Below are 21,100 nucleotides of genomic sequence, written 5' to 3'. Positions count from 1 at the left end.
CACACTATTTACATGGTCAAACACTTAATTACTACTTCTTTAAGTAAAGGCAGTCTAATATCAGCATCTAATGATACACTCACGTTATTCCTCTGGATTCCAAAGAGAAGAATAAAAGTGGGGAACCCCTCTGATTTGCCTGGAGACTTTCACTAATGGCCCCAACCACTAGAAGAAAGAAGCTTGGGTAGTGGAGAGAGGAGGGTGGAAGTCACTATCATCTGCTCTTATTCTTTTTTCCTAGCTTAATCTTACCTGCAACAGAAGATTCCAAATCATTATTATAAGGAAGTTGTAACTTTGTGAGCATCTGTAGTTGTGAGAACCAGAAAGATTAGGTACAAGCAAGGTGTTTTTGAGGGAAATGAATGAGGAAAAGACTGAGCTGAAGCATTACTCTGGGTGGAATAGAGCATCCTCCCAAATTCATCTCACTCAGCCATGTCTCTGGGTCACTATAGTTGTTCACTGCTCCCTCCAAGACCTAGACTTCAGTAAGTGAATTCTAAGTTCTTTCTTTCAACACAGATTTTTGAGCAATCTGATCTCAAGTGAGTGATGTGTGTTTATAAGCTGAGGTTGGAGCTCTGTGACCCATGTCATATGTGAGTGTGAGGCTATGTGGGAAAGTATGTAATGTAGTAAGAGCTCGTACTGGTCGTATGGTATAACTGAATATAATGGCTTATTTAGGGCTGTGAAAGCTGTGGTTTTGTGTAAGTTGTGTGGGTGTGATTTGGAAGATAATGGTATCTGAGTGTCGATATGTCTGAATTTAAATGGAGTGTGGGTTGAAATACATAATTTGTCCTTAGTTTTGTGAGCCCAGTGAGTACCTTCAGCTTAGCCCTGGGTTCCAGTCTCCTCTGGTCAGGAGCCTAGTAAGTGAGGTTATTTATTGACTCCTTGTGACATTCAGGTGTGAAAACCCAGAGGGCCTGCTCTAGGGGTTTGAGCCATGGTGCTCATTTGTGGGGAGAGAATAAGGAGGGGATGAAGAGGGGAAAAAGAAATGAGGAAGGGAAGCTTCCCCTAGAGAATTTTCAAGAAACATGGGAATATAATCTAGTAATTTCTTCCCCTGCTCTTCTCTTCTCTTTTCTCTTTAATACTGTGCATTTCACTGGATTTTGTACAACATTAGTTCATGGTATTCTGTGTGCATGGTATTCTGTGTACATCATTAGTTCATGGTATTCTGTGTGCATGGTATTCTGTGTGCATAGGGTATTCTGTGTGCATAATGCTATATGCAAAGAGGGTGGGAAGAAATGACAGTGGACATTTTTATGCTCCATTGTTTTAGTAGATGTCATTTCACAAAACTTAAGTTCAAAAATAATTATTAAAAATTCCAAAAGCATGGAAGCAGAACATTGAAGGAAACACAAGACCATTCTGGGCATGGGCCTTATGCTACTGCGTAGGTTTCATGCCCACAAAGCTAGTCCTGGGAGTGAACAACATCAGCCTTCTGGTGAGATCCCTTTGTATTCTATATTAGACATACATCAAGATTTGTATCAAGGATTTCTTCCATCAAAGACTTCAAAGTATTATACTTTTTTCCTTGTGCATACAGTAGTCCCCTCCTAGAAATTTATTCATGGGAGATATGATTCAAGACCCTCTGTAGATGCCTGAAACCATGGATAGTACCAAACCCTATGTGTAGTATATTTTCCCCTACAGATACATACCTGTACTAAAGCTTAAACTACTCTTGAGCTTTGGAGCCATTGTGAAGTAACATAAGGGTTACTTGAACACAAACAATGTGATAAGTTTCTGAGTGACCAATGGGCAGGTAGTGTACACAGTGGGGACATGCTGGACAAAGGGATAATTCAGGTCCCCAATGGTGTGAGGCAATGTTTTGTCACACTACTCACAATGGTGTGCAATTTTAAACTTATAAATTATTTATGATGGGATTTTCTATTTAACAATTTCAGACTGCAGTTGAGCAGAGGGAACTGAAACCATGGAAAGCAAAACCACAGATAAAGGGGGACGAATGTCCCTATCTTCTCTCATATTAATTCAAACCCATGGTCTTCAAAATTTTTGCCTGGGTACTTTGTAAAGTAATTTTGAAGTAGTACATGTTCCTTCAAATCAATGACATTTAAATGTTTGTCATTTAGCACTGGCCTGGTAGCTCAGTTGTTTAGAGCATCTTCCCACTACACAGAGGTCCTGTGTTTGATTCTCAGTGTCAGGACACATACAAAAATCAACCAATGAATGCAAAAATAAGTGGAACATACTGTTGCAGTATACTGCAGTGCTCTCAACATCTTCTCAACCAGGGCAAATATGTTCTGTAATTTGACTTACAATTATACTGTGTGTGTGGTCAGCCACAGAGTACCAGTGCTTCTTATCATGCCTGGGGTCAATTTTGTAGATTTTTGAGGTGTGAATTTCACATGTTTTAATAAATTCAGATGTTGACATTAATTTATATATGGCTTAAACACTCTTTATAGGATTCTTTTGGATACTTATCATAGTTGTATAGTAAAAAAAAGCCACAGGCTAAGTTAGAAGACCTAGGTTTAAATATTCTGCCATTGATAAGCTGTATAAATTTTTGACATGTTCCTTTTTCTTTCTAGGCTCTAATGATCTGTTCTCTAAAGTGAGGGACTACATAGAATATTCTTGGGAGGCCTGTTCCAATCTATTTTACTCCTGTATATGAATGTTGAAATGCTGACTCAGAGATGTGTGGAGCACTGTGGATTCTCCATATTCCCAGTAGTCCATGAGCTCCTGAGCTGTTATAAACTCAAGGGATTTCCTGGAGGCAGACTTATATTGCTCAGGCCAGGCAGTTGGCAGAGCTAACTGGTGGCTATGAGCAGGGCATGCAGGATCCCCACTACTGCTCTCCCTTTTTCTGCACTTCCCATGCATAGAGCTGTCACAGAAAGGTAAATTGGGGTGCCAGGTGCTCTAGACTCAGGCCTAAGGCAGTCTGCTCTACTTTAAAAATCCTGAGTATTAGAACATACCAGTATGAAGGAGGAAGTGCTGTTCCTAATCAGAGTCAGGTTTTTTCTTTTTAATGCTTGCTTTCATTTTTATCACCTTCCTAGTTTTGTATTTTCTGTCTGTTGTTTGTTTGCTGAAATCCTGCCGTGCTTTTTGCTTCAAGTCGATACTTTGCCTGCAGAGACACCATGTTAGGCTACACTTTGGATAAGATGCCTTAGTGTAAATAAGTACCCCCTCACTTTTCTCAGAATAATCTGGTATAAGGGGGTGTATAAAATATCACTGGATGCTTTGTAAGCCACATGGTAGGACCTTACATAGTGCTAAAAGACTTCATATAGAAGGTGTCAGCATATTTCACACAGAAGCAAACAAAAATTTTTAGGAAGTGTTTTCAGGTGGGAAACGCAAAGGGGTCCTACAAATATGGGATGAACAAAAACGTTGCATAGAAAAGGGGCAAAGATGAAGGAGCAAAGACAGGTATGGTGCAGGCTGTAGAACTCAGAGTTGCACAGTCTTTGTATGTAAGAGTTTCCATACCTGTCCACCATTGGATCTACACAACACCTATAGCTAAGTTTCCTAGCATCTCCAATTTACCACAAAGACAGCCAAAAGGGATCTGTGACTTCCTTAGTATATCTCCTGTTGGAGACCCTGCACTAACCACAGCTGGGACTTAAACAAAAAGCAGAGTCAGGACTGAGTTCTTGTACCTGGTGAGTCTGTAGAAAAGTAAGGACTCACACAGCTATAATGCAGGGCAGGGAAAGGAACATGTACAGAAGAAGATGCAGACTTATAGTTGTGAGAATGATGGGAGGGAAGTTACCTCTGCTGGCAATGACAAACCAAGTGTTCATGAAGGAGGACATCATTGATTCTGGACCTGGGAGATGGTTTGAATAGGTATGCACATTCTGAGAAACTTCTGCACTTAGAATCTGGGCGAGATGAGGGACTGTGGTTCATGTTTGGATAACAGTGCATACGGCTACCTGGGTACCTTGAGTTTCAAGAAAAAAATTTTCAGACTTGAGGCCAGAAATATTGATTTAGTACTCAACACAGAGGGCCTTGAATTCTAGGCTTATGAGTTTGGATTTGATCCCTTGGCAATGAGGGGAGATATGCTAGGTTTCTAATCAGAACAATGCCTATTTTAGATTTGTCTTTAAAAAATACTAGTTTTACTCTGGAATAGAGAATGAAATAGAGAGAGGCATGAGATTTATTAGGATACTGTTATTGTGGTATAAAATGTAATTTCTTGGATCTGAAGTATGCGGTGCGGGTCAAAGCAAATAAAGAAAAGTTCTGACAGAGGCACTCTCGGGTCAGTGTTTGTATGCATTGTTATCAAGTTTAATGTAGAGTGTAAAGGGAAGAAAGAGTCAATGATGATTGGATTATGAGTCTCAACCTCAGATACAATGGTGTTGTTATTTAAAGACATGAAGAACAGAGAAGTTTTCGGGAAAAGAATTTTAATTAGTTATTAAGTCATTATTAATTACAAAATACTGTATTATTCCATATTATTAATTAATTTTTCAGTTGTAAAATAAATTATTTAAAGTGATTTTCAACAAATTAAGTTATTCAGGGAGGAAAGTAATGCCATAAGATAAATAGATAGAGGAATGAAAAGATGAGTGGAAATACAGGAGCCAAATGTATCTGACAAACATCGGGAAGATTATCTCTATGTATGGATAGCTTTCTCTCCATCCATCTTCTGTCTGGACAAATAGCTGGAACAACTGAGAGACTGCAAAGCAATAGAAAAGCTAGAGATTCATAATAAGGTAGTAAACATTTGGTAGCATAGGAGAGGGGAAAGAAGAAAACTTTATGGTTCAATGAGTAAGTGGAATGCCCAGGGAGAGGGCAGAATGGTTTTGGCATAGATCTTGAACAAAGTGATGCCCCAAGATTGATAAAGAATTGAGAGCTTTAATTGTGAGAAAGAGCCAAGTGGCAATAGGTGCTGGTGTAAAGAAAGGCAACATAATCTCTTTAGCCAGATGGATAAACTGAGAAAACTTGGACAATTTCAGAAATGTTAGTGACAATGAGAAACAAGAATGAGTGATTTGGTGAACAAAATTGACAAATGCCATAAAGTGAGAGGCTGGATGGTATTTATGGGTCTTAAAATATTGGTGGCCTATTAGTCCTAGGCCACAGATAAAACTGTGTGTTTGTTTTCTTTACAGGATAGTGGTCAGAGAACCTAAGAAATAGTTCCAGCATGGGAGGTAACCCCGGCAACCATTCAGAGTTGCCTCCTTTCACCCTGACTGGTCTCCCAGGACTGGAGACCTCCCAACACTGGATATTTCTGCTCCTTGGGACTCTCTACATTGTCTCCATTGTGGGCAATGCCTTTATCCTTTTTATTATCAAGGAGAAGCAGAGCTTGCATCAGCCTATGTACTACTTCCTGTCCCTGTTATCAGTTAACGACTTAGGTGTGTCATTTTCCACACTGCCCACTGTGCTGGCCACATTTTGCTTTCATTTAAGGAAGATCACCTTTGATTCTTGCATGGCTCAGATGTTCTTTATCCACTTCTTCTCTGTCACAGAGTCTGGAATCCTGCTGGTTATGAGTTTTGACCGCTATGTGGCCATCTGTAATCCACTACGCTATGCCACAGTGCTCACTGATGCCCGTGTGGCACGCATGGGCATGTCTGTTATCATTCGCAGTTTCTGCATGGTTTTCCCAATGCCTGTCCTTCTGAAGAGGTTGCCTTTCTGCAAGGACAATGTACTCTCCCATGCCTACTGTCTGCATCCAGATCTGATCCGCCTGCCCTGTGGTGACATCACCATCAATAATATTTTTGGTCTATCCGTTGTCATCTCTACCTTTGGTGTGGACTCTGCACTCATTCTTCTCTCCTATGTGCTCATACTACGCTCAGTACTTGGCATTGCTTCTTGGGAGGAGCGGTTAAAGACACTCAACACATGTGTGTCACATATGTGTGCTGTTCTTATCTTCTATGTGCCCATGGTTGGTGTGTCCATGGCAGCTCGCTACAGGAGGTATGTTCCACAGTATGTGCACACACTCATGTCCCTCATTTATCTCTTTGTTCCTCCAATGCTCAACCCTGTTATCTACTCCATCAAAACTAAAGAGATTCGTCGAAGGCTTTTCAAAATACTACTGGGGACCAAGTTTTAAGTGGGAATCATGGTGAAAGGTCAAGTTGCACAGAATGTTTACAGTTATTTGACAAATTTGAATGTTCCAAACCTGTTTTGATAAGAGTTTTAAAATGTCCTTTGGGCACTAACCTACTTTTAGGACTTCTGCCATCTGATGTCTAGTGATGTCTTGGCATTTGTTAACATTCTAGTCAACATGCTTTGGCAAGGTAAAATGGGTCATAATTCAGTAAAAAACATTTGCTCAACTCTTCTGTTTATTTTAATTCAAAATATACATTCTCATGATCAGTCCCCAAGTTGTCAATATGTGTTTTTATTATCATTGTTTAAGGTGAATCATCACAAAGAAAACTATGTATTACATGGAAATAGTGCCACAATGGGTGAAGGATTCTTCTCCCTTGTATTTGGCAGAGGCACTGTTTCACATTCCCACCAGCAGTGTGTAGTGTCCAGATCCCTCCACATCCCTGCCAACATGTATTGCCTTTTGTTTTCTGGAGAAATAGTCATCTTGACCAGTGTGAATGAGTATTTTCTGTGGTCTCAATATCCTTTTTTTGATAATTAGAAACATTCAATATTTTTCATATATTGTTGGTCATTTGTGCATCTTCTTTGGTAAAATGGCTATTCAACTCCTTAACCCATTTTAAAATCAGGTTATTTGTTCTTTTTCTATTGAATTATAAAAAGCTTCTTATATATTTCCCAAATTACCCCCTTATCAGATGTATGGTTTACAAATATTTTCTTCCATTTCATAGGTTGCCTTTATTCTATGTTGATTGTTTTCTTTGTTGTGCATAAACATTTTAGGTTGATAAGTCCCACTTGTTAAATTTTATTTTTGTTTCCTCTGCTTTTGGTGTCATAACCATATGATGCATTAATATCACTTTCGGGTATATATTGAAAATAAATGAAATAAGATCTCAAAAAACCACCACCACTTCCATAGTCATTACAGCGCTCACTGCAAAATTCAAAATGTGGAAAAACCTAATTGATTATCAACCAGTAAACAAACCAGTAAAATATGATATACACATACAGTGGAATACTAGTCTAGTCTAGAAGAAAATTCTGGAATATGCAACACCATGGATAACCTTGACGACATCATGCTAAGTGAAATAAGCCAGACACAGAAAGATAAATCCTATATGATTTCACTTATATGAACTAGAAACATAAGCAAATTAGTGGAATTAAAGAGTGAAATGATGATTATCAGTGTCTGGGGAAAGGGAAAATGAGGGCTTACTCACCAATGGGCATGAAGTTTTAGTGAAGCAAAGTGGGTAAGTGGTATGTAGAGATTTGCTATGGAACATTGTACCTATACCCAATGATAAAGTATTGTGCACTTAAAATTTTGTTAAGAGGGTAACTCTCATGTTAAGTGTTCTTATCAGAATAATGTAAAATAAATATGTCAAAAGAATATTGGTTAAAATAAAATATCTACGACACAGTAGCTCTAGCTGTGCATGTCAGTATTTATTTCAATTACACACACTGTCCACCCAATTTTTAGGATGAGGTAAATGTAATTGCATGTGAATTGAGTGAAATATTCTAACTTTCAGTAAAAATAACATTTGGTAAATTTAGGTAGTAGTTTTATGAAAAAACACAAGAGTGGAAGTTAAGAAGTTAAGCATTCAATTTACAATATTATAAAAGAATACAAAACTGTAACATAATTGTAAAAGTTAACATGCAGTGAATGAATGTGAATGGGAAAGAGTAGAAGTAATCGAATAATTGGCTTTTTAATAAGCTAACAGAATGAACCAACCTGTAGAAAATAAAATCGAAAGGAAAATAAAACTTAATTATTATATATAATACCAGATTAGATTTATGTTTTAAATGGCAGTAGAACATTCTATAAGGAATTTGAGGTCTTTTTTAAAATTATATTTTATTGATTATGCTATTACAGTTGTCCCAATTTTCCCTCTTGCACTCAGCATCCCCAACTCCCTCAGGCAACCTGCACACTTTCGTTTATGTTCACGGGTCATACATGTAAGTTCTTTGGCTACTCCATTTCTTACACTGTACTTTACATCCCCATGGCTATTCTGTAACTACCTATTTGTACTTCTTAATCCCCTCATCTCTTCACGCATTCTCTCGCACCTCCCTCTCATCTGACAACAATCAAGATGCTCTCCCTATCCTTGACTCAGTCTCTGTTCTTCTTGTTTGCTTTTTTAGATTCAATTGTTGGTAGATATGCATTTTTTCCACTTTATTGCTCATACTTTTGATCTTCACTTTCTTAAAAAAGTCCATTTAACATTTAATATAACAGTGGTTTGGTGATAATGATCTCCCTCAGTATTTTTCTTGTTTGGGAAGTTCTTTATCTACCCTTCAATTCTAAATGATAACTTTGGTGGGTGGAGCATTCTTGGCTGTAGGTCCCTGCTTCTTACGACTTTGAATATTTCTTGCCAATCCTTTCTAGTCTGCACACTTTGTCTGGAGAAATCAGCTGAGGGTCTTATAGGCACTCCCCATGTAGGTAACTAACTGCTTTTCTCTTGCTGCTTGTAAGATTCTCTCTTTATAGTTAACTTTTGACATTTTAATTATGAGGTGTCTTGCAGCTGGCCTCGTTGTATCTACCTCATTTGGGACTCTCTGTGATTCCTGGACTTGTGTGTCTATTTCCTTCACCAAATAACGGAGTTTTCTGTCACTATTTTCTTTTCAAATAGATTTCCAATTTCTTGTTCTTTCTGTTCTCCTTCTGGCACCCCTATGATGTGAATGTTGCAACACTTGAAGTTGTCCCAGACGTTGCTTACACTGTCCTCATTTTTTTGAATTTTTTTCTTATTCTGATTGTTTTTGCTTCCTAATGTTTCATATCATTGATTTGATTCTCAGCTTCATGCATTCTACTGCCTTTTCTTTGTAAGTTCTTCTTTGTTTCAATCAGTGTATCCTTCATTTCTGATTATATCTTTTCTATGCTGTTTAGGTCCTCATTAAGTTTCTTGAGCAGCCCTATAACCAGTGTTTTGAACTCTGCATCTGATAGATTGCTTATATCCATTTTGTTTAGTTCTTTTTCTGGAGCTTTGATCTGTTCTTTCATTTGGGCCATGGTTGTTTGTCTCCTTGTTTTGGTAGCCTCCCTGTGTTTCGTTTTATGTATTAGGTAGACTCCTATGTATGGTTTCCTGTCTTGTGAGTGTGGCCTAATATAGGAGGTACCCTATAGGGTCCAGTGGCACAGCCTCCACTATCACTCAGTCTGGGTACTTGAGGCACACCCTTCATGTAGGCTGAGTAGACCCTCCTCTTCTATTTGAACCTTGGTTGTGTTGGCAGGTCAATGGGATGGATCACCCAGGCCATTCTGTTGCAAGAACTGGCTGTGACCACTCATACCAACCTCCATCCTCTGTGGAGAATCAGTTGTGTAGGGGCAGGGTGCTGCTACTCTGATGTGATCTGTTATCTATACAATGTGTCCACAGTCTCTGGGGTTTCCTGGGTGGTGTAGGCCAAGGACACCTTTCCCAAATGTATTCTACCTGGTGCCAGCTTGCATAAGCTATAAAACAATCTGAGATGACTGCTACTTGTGTTGGCTGGGAGATTCCCAGGCATAGCCAAGCTGTGAACCTAGACAGGCTGCTGCTAGTGCCAGGCCTGGAATTACTTCGCAGAATTACTGAGCCAAGGGTTCACTGAGGCTGTCTGTTGCTTGTTTGAGAGGACTGATGAAGTTGTGATGCAAGAATCTAAGTCAGCCCTTCATATGGAAAAGTCATTGTTAACAACTTGGGGGCACCCATGGGTTGGGTGTGTGGAGTTTCAGGGGATCTCCAGGGCAGGGAAAATAGTGTTAGCCAGGTTGATGGAGTCTCAGATATGGCCTGCTGGCTCTTTGTGGGGAGGTTTCAGAAAGGGAACAATAACCACTGCCTTCCTTCCTTCCTTTCTGGGAGGAAGCTGTCTCCAAGATCATACATTTCATTTCCTCCTTGTATGTCACTGGTGCCTTTCAAGCTGCTACCCCAGTGCTGGGGCTCAGAGGGAGTAACCCTAAGTAAGTGCATTGGTTCTTTAAGAGGAACTCCTTGGGACCCCAGAAGTTCCTTCTACCAACTCAATCCCCACTGTTTTTTGCAGCCAGAAGTTATGGGGACTTACCTTTCTGGCACTAGATTCCTGGGCTTGGGGGCCTGGTGAGGGGCTGGGACTCCTCATTCCTGTGATATCCTTTCTGAATTTTTTATCTACCACATGTGGTGGAATATTAAACAAATATTAAATGTATCATTTTTTCCAACTTAAGTTTACTTAATTGTGAATACTTTTTCATAAAAAAACATAATTTTAGAGTAATGTAGTATTATTGCATAGTTGAGATTACCCTCTGTCAAATGTTCTAAAAAGTTAAGAAATTGTAAAAGAATATAAATGATCCCCCAAATGCTAAAACATATAAAATAATTAAAAATTATACTAATTAAAATAGAAGATATAACTACCACAACAGATTTCTAGTATATCATAGCTTAAAAGAATATATAAACCCTTGTAAAGTAGTATTTCAAATAAAATAATTTTCAGATAGCATTTCTAGCATGCTTACAATTTTCTTTGGTAAAAACACAAACATAAATATTAGTTTTAAATAATCATATATTTGCATATAAAAGTATTTGGAAACATTGACAGAAATTTCATTAGTGGTCTGTTTAGTGAGAAAAGATTTATTTTTTTATTTATCTGTATTGACTAATTTTTTACAAAACATATACATTATGGTTTAAATAAAATGTGTGTATGTGATACAGAGAGGGAGATGTATAGAGAGAGAAACAGAGAGATTGAGAAATAAAAGCAAATGAGAATATTCTGAGCAGTCCTAGGAGTGAGCTTCATGGGGGAGAGGTCTGAATGCTCTAGCTGGCTCCACTTGGAGGTGTTTTCCAACTCAAGTAATAAATAGTTCCTTTTCATAGGGAAGCCATATTTCCTCCAGGTGTGGCTATAGACTGTAGAGGACAAATATTTGTAGCTATGAGGGCCTGGTTGTGGGTCCCAGAAGACTCATCCTGCCTGGTGCATATCAGGAACACACTGAACATTTACTTGCCACATCCCACTTCATCAGAAGCCTGCACCAGCCAGAATGTTTATGCTATGGTCAAAAAATAATATCAGATAACCTAGTTTAAAACAAAATGACAGAATATGTATGGCAGGCTTGATGTCAAGACTAGTCTCATTTAATCTCTTAGTTCAACTGAGCTAATTAGATTAGTTATTTAAAATCTCTGATGTTCATTTTACTAGCTGTGAAGTAATGCTAAAGATAACATTTCTTGGTGGCTTAATATGTGCTAGTCACAGTTCAAAGTTTATTATCAAAAATTATTAGCTCCTATCGGCACGCTATGATGCAGGCAAAATTATTATATTTGTTTCATAGTTAAAGACACAGAAGCACAGATAGTAAATAAAGGTGCAGGAGCTGAACCCAGGCAGCTTTTTCTGTAAGTCCAAGACTAGTGTGACTTTTAGTGGTGACACAGTTTTCAAAACTTTTACAGTTCTTGGCCTTTCTCTTATTACCTTCTAAAGCTAAATGTATTTAACAATGATGGTCTTAGTTTGGGCTGGAGAAATGCAAGATACCAGACACAAAGGAGGTTCATTGATTTTAAATAAATTAGTGGAGCAACCCAACACACAAAATGTTCAATAAGTATATATGAATAGAAAGAGTTACAATCCAGTGAGATAAGATGGCATGAGTACTGTCTGTGGTAGCCCAGAGAAGGGGCCTCTAACACAGCTTGTAGGGTCAAAGATTTTTCTAGTGCACATTGGCTTGGATTAATTAAGGTGGAAAAGTGAATCATATATCTTATAAAGATTCTATCTAGAAATGAAAAAATGTTTTAGATTTAGATTGGACAAAAATATGTAAAATTTTTTTTAAGTAAGTACCTAACTGTGGGTCATTTTACCCTGTGGGGCTGACAGGTATCCAGACACACTGACCAGAAAAACCACAGGTTGAATAGATGTGTTCATGTTGTATGTTCCTTAATATGTGATTCCCCAAGAGCAGGGTAACCCATTTTGAAGATTTTTATGGAAACAAGGCTGATGCTGTTTTTCTGATGGTGTTAATTATGGCAGAAGTATTAGTTGCATGCCTACTATTTGCTAAACATCATGCTGAGTGCCTTGAGTATACTGAAGAATAAGAAAGACATAGAGTCACTTTTCATGGAATTTACATATTAATATAGGAGAGAGGCATGCAATAAATAACATTGTTTACATTAAATCACATAATCACAGTGCTGCAAGTTTCTAGAAAAGAGCAATAGAGAATGTTATCTAAACATTTATTAGGCTAAGAGGTTACGGGACTCTTCCGTTTAGCATAAATCTTCCAGTTTAAGCTAAGAGCTGATGGATAAGAAGCTATCAAGAAGGAAAGATGAATGGGGAAAAGCTTCCAAGACATGGGAAGCAGCATTTGTGAAGACCACGAGGATGAAGTAAGCCTTGCATAGTCAGGGAACTGAAAGATAATTATGGTTGCAATAGAAATGACAAAGGGGAAATGGTCTCAAGATAAGTTTGATAAGAAGGCAATGACATAGCACAGGCCCATATGAAAATTTGGACTTCCTGGTAATGGAAATAATATGATGTAATTGTACTTAAAAATATTTTTGTAATATGGAAGTAAATTGGAAAGGGCTGGTGATATGACAACTCGCCTTTCTTTCAAACTTGCTATGAGAGTCAAGGGGTCTGGGATTTAAGCCAGCTCTGTTTTTCACTTACTGAATGAATTATTTCTGGGCATCAGATCCTCTTCTAAAAAATAAGTAACAATCGAGTTCTAACTCTTAGTTTCTTTGAAATCTCACAGCTTTAAAGAAATGCCATATCACAGAGGAGCCATCCACACAACATTTTTTGCATTTCCTGCTGCCCCAGCCACCTCTGAACGGTGGGACATACTGGGCCCAAGGGACTCTTAATAGGCAGTTTTACAGCTCAGGGCTCAGAGGGGGTGGAAGCTGGCAGGGAGGTTGTGTGCAGAGTGAGCAGAGTTCTCAGTGTTTCTTCCCCCGTAAACAGTTCATCTACCTCTTCCCTCCCATCTACTGGAGTTGCTGCAGAGGTAAGTTGGGATTTCAGCTCTTCCCTTAACAAGACCTATAGAAATCTCATTCATAGCTCCGAAATCTTGAGGTCACTAGGGTACAAATATTTGAAGAAGTTCATAATACCTTCTTCTTAAGATAGTTTACTTAATCAATATTTATTGATTAGACATAGAACTGGCAATCCCTGAGTCCTAATCCAAGTCTCTATGCCCAGTGACCAGTAAGCATTAAGGATAGAAACAGAAGAAACACAGATAATTATGGGAATTTCCAAGTTATCAGGGGAGAAAGATACTAATTAAATAACCAAATGTAACAATTCATTATAATTCTAAAGTGTGATAAAAGTCAAAGAAAAATATATATGAAGATATACAAGAGGGGCATATACCTATGAGCAGAGAAGTAATGAATGCTTAGAATAGCTGGAAGACAATTTCCCAGGTAGTACTAATATTGCTGTATACCATAGAAAGGATGATTGAATTCCATTTAAATTTTATTTTGAAAAGGGAAGGAAGCCATTGAAAGATATTTAGTAGGAGTGCAACATTATTTTGTTTATCTTCTAAACAAATAATTTGGCTGCTAGTGGAGAATGGATTAGAGTGCAGCATGACACTAAGCTGGTCAATCAGCAAGGAAGGTCTTGCAGAAGCCAGGAGATTAAGGATGTGGAGGGATGATTGCATTTGGAAGTGACATAGAGAAGGCAGCCGGTGTTAAGTATATTTAGGAAAGGTGGTAATAGATTAATTAGACTTGGGAATGAGAAAGTGAAAGGTGCCTCTGACCTGGTGAAGAGGGGAATGATAAATTTTTACAAAATGATACGTATTTGAGAAGATCAAATATGATGATTGCTAAAAAGTTCAGTTTAGTATTGGTTATGTTTGAGATGCTGATGAGCTATTTCAATTGATAGGTAGTTGAATGCTTGAGTCCAGAGCTAGAAGAAGTCTGAGCTAGAGACATACATTTGTGATCATTGCTACACAGAAGAGAGATTAGAAGGACATTATGCGTGGAAAGTAATTTTGAAAATATTAGTTATAAAGAGAGCAGAGAAACAAGTGATTATTAGAAAAATATGTGAAGGGAATAAAGAGAGTTTTTGTTGTTCTTTGTTTCCTGTGATAGTAAATCCTGAAAGAAGTTTTTGTGAGGTAGGACATATATGAAGCTCATAGAAATGACCAAAACCTCCAATTTTCAAACTTGCCTGCTTATTGGAATCCCTGGGAAATTTAAAAAAATACTGATTCTTGAGTTTCACTACTAGAACTTTTGATTTAACTAATATGAGCAAGGCTCAAGCAAAAAAGAGAAAGTCTTGAAATTCCCCAAATGATTCCAATGTGCAGCATAGTTTAAGAATCTTTCATCTAAACAGAGAAAATACATGTACACATGCCAGAGAGAAAAACCAGGAGCAATCAGTAGTGAAGGAAACATGAGCTTTCTGGACCCTTGGTGAAATAAGTGCGGAGCTCAAGCAATGAAGAGAGGATGAGGAGCTGGGGTGATGCTTCAATGCAGGCAAGAAAAAAGACACAACTCAGAATACAGACAAAAAAAGTCATCACTTGTACACTTGGGAATGCATAGTAAGTGGAGAGCAATTAAGGGAGAACTTCATTAAGGATATACTGTATCTTCTCTTCTTAACGTAGGTGGTGGATAGGCATTTAGTAGAGAAAAAGGGCAAAACTATTTTCCTCTACTGAAGAAAATTTGAACCTTTCTGTAAAAAGGGCAGAAACAGAAAGAAACAGGACATAAGTCAAAAAAAAAAAGAGTCGAGGATTTTGTGTGGAAGAGTTGAAGCCCATTGACCCATTTGTGGGTATAGTCAGACTGCAAGAAGGCCTGAGATATAGACAGTGACCTGAACTGCTCCCTTCATTACTCTTTCATGATATTTGGATGAAATATAAATGTTATTGTCACTTCTATCTTGAAGACAGTGACCACTCTTTGTCTTTATATTTTCCACTGTCTGATCTCACTTCACTCTGGTTGTATTTCCCTAAAGCCACTCAGAGACCCTCATGAAAAGTTTTGGGACCAACATCTCAAGCACTACCAGCTTCACACTAACAGCTTTCCCAGAGATGGAGGGCCTGGAGCACTGGTTAACTGCCCTCCTTTTGCTTCTTTATTTTATCTCCATCTTGGGCAACATTCTAATTCTCTTCATCATAAAGGAGGAGCACAGCTTGCACCAGCCAATGTATTACTTCCTGTTTTTGTTGTCTGTCAGTGACCTGGGTGTGTCTTTTTCTACATTGCCCTCTGTACTGGCCACCTTGTGCTTTCAGGCCCCAGAGATTGCCTTTGGTGCCTGCCTGACCCAGATGTTCTTCATCCACTTCTTCTCCTGGACAGAGTCTGGAATCCTGTTGGTTATGAGTTTCGACCGCTATGTGGCCATCTGCAATCCCTTGCGTTATTCTACTGTGCTCACTGATATCCGTGTGGTTCACATGGGCATATCCATCATCATCCGCAGCTTCTTCATGGTGTTCCCACTGCCCTTTCCTTTTGAAGAGGCTGCCCTTTTGTAAGTCCAACGGCTGACCCATTCCTACTGCTTGCACCCAGACCTCATCCACTTGCCCTGTGGAGACACCACCATTAACAGCCATGTATGGCCTGTTCATTGTCATCTCTGCCTTTGGTGTAGACTCAGTGCTCATCCTCCTTTCCTATGTTCTCATACTGCGCTCTGTGTTGGCCATTGCCTCCAAGGAGGAAAGGCTTAAGACCCTCAACACATGTGTGTCACACATCTGTGCTGTGCTCATTTTTATGTGCCCATGGTTAGTGTATCCATGTTCACCGATTTGGAAAACACGCTCCTTAGTATGTGCACAAGTTCATATCTTTGATTTATCTCTTTGTGCCTCCAATGCTCAACCCAATTATTTATTCTATTAAGACTAAGGAGATTCGTAAAAGGCTACACAAGATGTTATTAGGATCTAGGCTGTGACCAGGGAGAAAGCTTCTGGAAAGCCAGGTAACCTATGAGTTTTTTTTGTTATTGCTGATTTTTGTGTGTACTAACTTAGTCCTTTGGGAGATTTCAATTTCCTTCTATACATGGACCTTCAACTTGATATCTGCAATCAGTTGTATGGCATAGTCTGGCTATAACCCATAACTCAAAATATTAGGCTGTCTTACATTGCAATTAAATGTGTCAACAGCTTGCCAAAAATAACTTTTCTCAGACCTAACAAGTAAGTGGATCTTTAATTACACCCTTTTATTAGTCCCAATATACTAATAACATCTATGTTTTCAAATAAATTTCAAAAACTATTGCATATATATCAGATATAGTGTGGTTAGGTATTATGTTACTTGAGGTCATAGGTATCACCCAATACTAAAGGTATACAATAGCTGTAACTTTACACTTTGAAATAAGTAAGAGCATTCCTAACTCCTATAAAAAGAAGCATATATGCTTGCCATATTTACTATGAACTGTAAAACCATGTAACACCTGAAATTTATAAATTTAAAATCAGAAAAAAAGTTTTGTGAAAAATAATATGTTGCTATCCCTCATGCATGATGGGGGAGAGAAGTAACTTTCTTCTAGGGAGCTACAGACACTCTAAATGGAAAGCTAATAGATACTATTATTGATGGTGATGCATGTATGCTCTAGAGGCTCTGGGAGTCTGACCCACAATTTGCTGAAATATGGACTTACATGGCCTGTAGTGAGCACGCAAGCCCAGCATCTTCAGCGTATGCTAGAGAAGACAGGTAGATAAAGGGTATTAGAAAATTCACAAAGCATAATCCTCAGACAGTAATAGCCATGAAGAAAGAAGAATCCTTTGTAAATATATACAAATCACACACAACACAGACCATGCAGGCTTGAAGGCACTTGGCAGAGATAAGTAAAAGGCGTGGGGGCTTTCATGGTGTGTAATTAAATTTTATTGGATGGTTGGGGAAGGAAGATACTGGGCAAAAAGTTGAGACGGATACTGGCCAGCAGTATCTATCACTGCAGATGCTTGTCAAAACATGAGAAAAACATACATATGGACAACCAAGTCCTGTGGGGAAATAGGGACAAAATGGCTACTCTCTCTAGTGGAGAGCATCCCGTTTCCCACCCAAGCAGGCTTTTATTAAGCATATAGATACAGTTTGTGGATTACAGTCTGGCAGGGAAGATAAAACAAGTAGGTAGTTTTCAAAGGTGCTGGCAGATCTCCTGTTGGGATTCGGGGCTGAGATTTTGGGGTTTTAATCACTTAAAAAGACTACAGGGTCTAAAAAGCTAGTTTCGTTTCCTGCCTGTGCCTTCATCCTCCAGCAAGCAGATCTCACAGGATCTTGCATATTCTATGTCCCAGGACTGATTACCTTGGGGGTCTGCCAAATCTAGTCTGGACTACACCGCCCCCTGTTATGACCACAGGCCTGAGTTGGGCAGAGGTGACAAAGGCAGCTGGGAGACTTGGATTTCTCACAACTAAGAACAAGGACTCAGGCTTTGATGAAGCCGAGGGGGCAGGGTCAATGTCAATCACCCCTTCATTTTCACAGCCCCCTAAGCCCTTCCCTGAGGCCTCTATGTGATCATGCCTGTCTTAGATGATTCCTCCCCCTTGGGAAATCTTACCTGTTATTGGCTAACTGATTGGGCACTGGGGGCTGGCACAGAACAGGCAGCATTCATGCCAGGGAAATAAGTTTTGTCTCCTGGTTCGGAGGCCTCTTACTCAGCCCTTAGCCATGGGTGGTTACAGTTTCCTGAGACCAGGCAGGGGCGGTCCCCAACACAAAGTTATCATTTTTAAAGTAAACATTCGTTCCCATGCTTTTCTCTTAGAGGATCATAACATAACTTTTCTAAAATAAAGCCATAGGGACACGTACTGCCCTAAACATAGCAGAAATATAGATATGAATCTCCTCTAAACACTCTTTGAGTGCCAAATTAGCCAGGCCCCCTCAAAAGAATAGAATCCTAGAGATAACATCTTCGACAATATTAAATGACAGGGAAACCTCCAGTATTCTAACACAAGGTAGGTGTAGCCAAGATTAGAAATTATATGTTGGGAAGCAGTGTAGAAGAGGTAATAACAAAAAATTTAGAGTAAAACAATGAACCACGACAGTGACCCCTGATAGGAGAGGAGTATTGCCTGAACAAACATCTGGCAGGTGGCTTTGAGATGGGCTGGTAAAACTGAGAGCAATCTTGACCAGTTCCAAGTCCTCTTGCACTTGAGCAAATCAAGCAATGTAGCTCTGGTCCCAAGCACCTGATGTTCTCAGAAATGTTCAGCACAGAAACCTTTCTGAAGGAAAATAGCCTCAGCCTGAAGGAAACCACATGAAACCTAAAGATCACTCAAATAAGAGAGAAGGAAAGTGTTTCTGACAGCTGAAAAGACTATAAGGGAAGCAGATGTAAGAAAATGCTGCTGCAGGCACAGAAAATTCTCAAGCTACTTGTATTGCTTTGGAGAAAGGCATGCAGAGCTCTAGGGCTGGAACAGAAGGAGGGTGCCAGACATCTTCTAGAAACAGACTTAGTTTTGAGATACAGAAGTGGCCTCAAAGAGAGGGGCTACTTTGAGTATTCCTACAATAGCAGGGGAGCCCTAAAGCCATGAACCTGGAAAAGCTACTCTGCCATCCTCTCCCAGTCCAGAGGATCCTTTTCCCAGTCACTGTGGAAAACCTTCCTTCTCTTATATATTGGGATGAAAATGGATATATCGTAAACTAACTCTATACACAGTTATGAGCAAACATAAAAGGGAAAAAAATCAAGGACCAATATTCACCCACAGTCCTTAGAGTCATGCTTAAAATGGGAATCTTAGTTTAAAAAAAATTTTAATACCTTCATGCTTCAATATTTTTTAGGCTTATTTTTCAAAAAATACAACTCTTAATCTCAATTACAGACTTGAGAAGTCACAGAACAAGGGATGAGGATGGAAAGAGTGCGTGCCACTGTGACATGGAAAGTACTTCTATCAGCGCTTTGTGCAGTGATCCCTTATTGGTTCACTTAGCAAGCATACCTGGGATGACTGGCATGGATTGAGCTCTGTGTTGAGCCCTGGGGATGTGGAGATGGGTGGAGCCTGGCTCCTGCTAATGAAGGGCGTGTGACATTGGAAGATGTTTCCCTGGGTGTCTCATCAGTTGAATACATCAGTTGAATACATTCTGAGCTCAGCTCTGAATAAATAAGAAATAACTTCACTAAACGGTGATAGAAATTTTTTTCCGAGTTGCAGAAGGACTCACCCTCCAGTTGGTAGTTGGATAAAGACTACTGGGGTTCACATGCAAGTCTGCTCATACACACAGTACATATAACCTGTTTATGCTAAATGTACATTATAGAGAAACATGTTGAAGAGACAGAAAATTAAAAGCTCTTATTTTCTAATATGAAAAAATAATGCATTATATATATAATGCATTATATATATATTATATATATAATATTGCTGCCTAATATATATTGACCAGTTCCCTAATTACCTGACTTGGAAAAAGCTTTTTCTCTCTGAGGTAAGTTATATTTGTTCAAAGTGGTCACATAGTATTCAAGCTGTGTACTGATATCTAAGGAAATGAAAAATTGTAACCTTGTGTATAATATATGTGAACTGAAGACACAGGGGTTTCTTTAAGACATGACATTGAATATAAAAAGGGATTGATTTTAAAATAATGCCCAATTGTTTAATTTATACCTTAGTTGTATAAGTGCTTTTTTCTTAATCAACCTAAACTTGTTTTTCTACTTTATTTGTAAAATGTTCTTATAGATATTCGGATTCTAAGTGTGGCATGATAGTTCCTGTTGAAAGAAACCATCAATCTCCATAACTAAGCTGAGTAATTGACATGGGAAATATTTCAAATCCAGTGTCCCTAACACAGTTACATAAGGTTTTAAATTTGTTTAGCAGGAATTTCTTTTGTTTGGATTTCAGATTTATTTTACTTGCTTCTTCGAAACTTATTTGAGAATTTGGTTATTAAATTGCTGACTGTCAGATTTTTTGTATTAATATTACATATTACACAAAACAATTTTTTTCATAATATGTCAAATATAGAAAATGCCACTTAGCACTCTTTTCAGTTCTAAACTGTTTAAGATTTACGGAAGAATTCAACTCTCACTGGTGAGACTAAAAATTAAAGTTGATTCTGATCCACTGTCGTTTATAGCCTGTCTTTTATTTCAACAATGAGGATTGCCATGCAGGAAGCTTATTTCCCCCAGCCCGTTGATATGGGATGTTTATCTTAAACACAAAAGCTTTCCACAGTTCAAGTGAACAGTGACTACATTGCAACCAGTAACACTTCTCCACATCCCCCATCACAGTGTACCCACTCAAAACACGGTGTAGTTTTGCAGGGGATCCTGAAAGGAAGCATGTATTTATTAAACACATCTCAGGAGACTTGGGCATACTCCTTCCACCTCTTTTCAGGTAGGGTTCTCTCACAAAACCCAGTGACTAAATTCCATAATCACTGAGCTCTCAGGCCTAATACTGTGCTGGCTGCATTTTAGATTTCAATAAATATTGTTGAATAAATAAATAAGTCAGCTGTTGTGTGTCTTATAAGCAAACAAAATAAAAAAAGCTTGTGAAAAACATAGTTTTCCACCAGAATTATATAGTCTCCCTCCAGAATTCTCCACAGTT

At 38.6% G+C, this 21,100-nt stretch overlaps 1 protein-coding gene and 1 pseudogene across 1 annotated transcript; both read left to right on the top strand.

Moving 5' to 3' along the window:
* The first annotated feature begins 5,227 nt into the window (after nt 1–5,227).
* Nucleotides 5,228–6,409, top strand: LOC114500490 (olfactory receptor 51I2-like). The gene has a single exon (XM_028517197.2). The coding sequence runs from the start codon at nt 5,261–5,263 to the stop codon at nt 6,203–6,205; it is 945 nt and encodes a 314-aa protein (XP_028372998.1). The 5' UTR covers nt 5,228–5,260; the 3' UTR covers nt 6,206–6,409.
* An 8,926-nt stretch (nt 6,410–15,335) lies between these two features.
* Nucleotides 15,336–16,766, top strand: LOC114500594 (annotated as a pseudogene).
* The last annotated feature ends 4,334 nt before the right edge of the window (nt 16,767–21,100 follow it).

Source organism: Phyllostomus discolor, chromosome 6 (genome assembly GCF_004126475.2).
Source record: "Phyllostomus discolor isolate MPI-MPIP mPhyDis1 chromosome 6, mPhyDis1.pri.v3, whole genome shotgun sequence".
NCBI lineage: Eukaryota > Metazoa > Chordata > Mammalia > Chiroptera > Phyllostomidae > Phyllostomus > Phyllostomus discolor.
The sequence above is the reverse complement of the archived record's forward strand: the minus strand, read 5'-3'. Positions and strand labels throughout refer to the sequence as shown.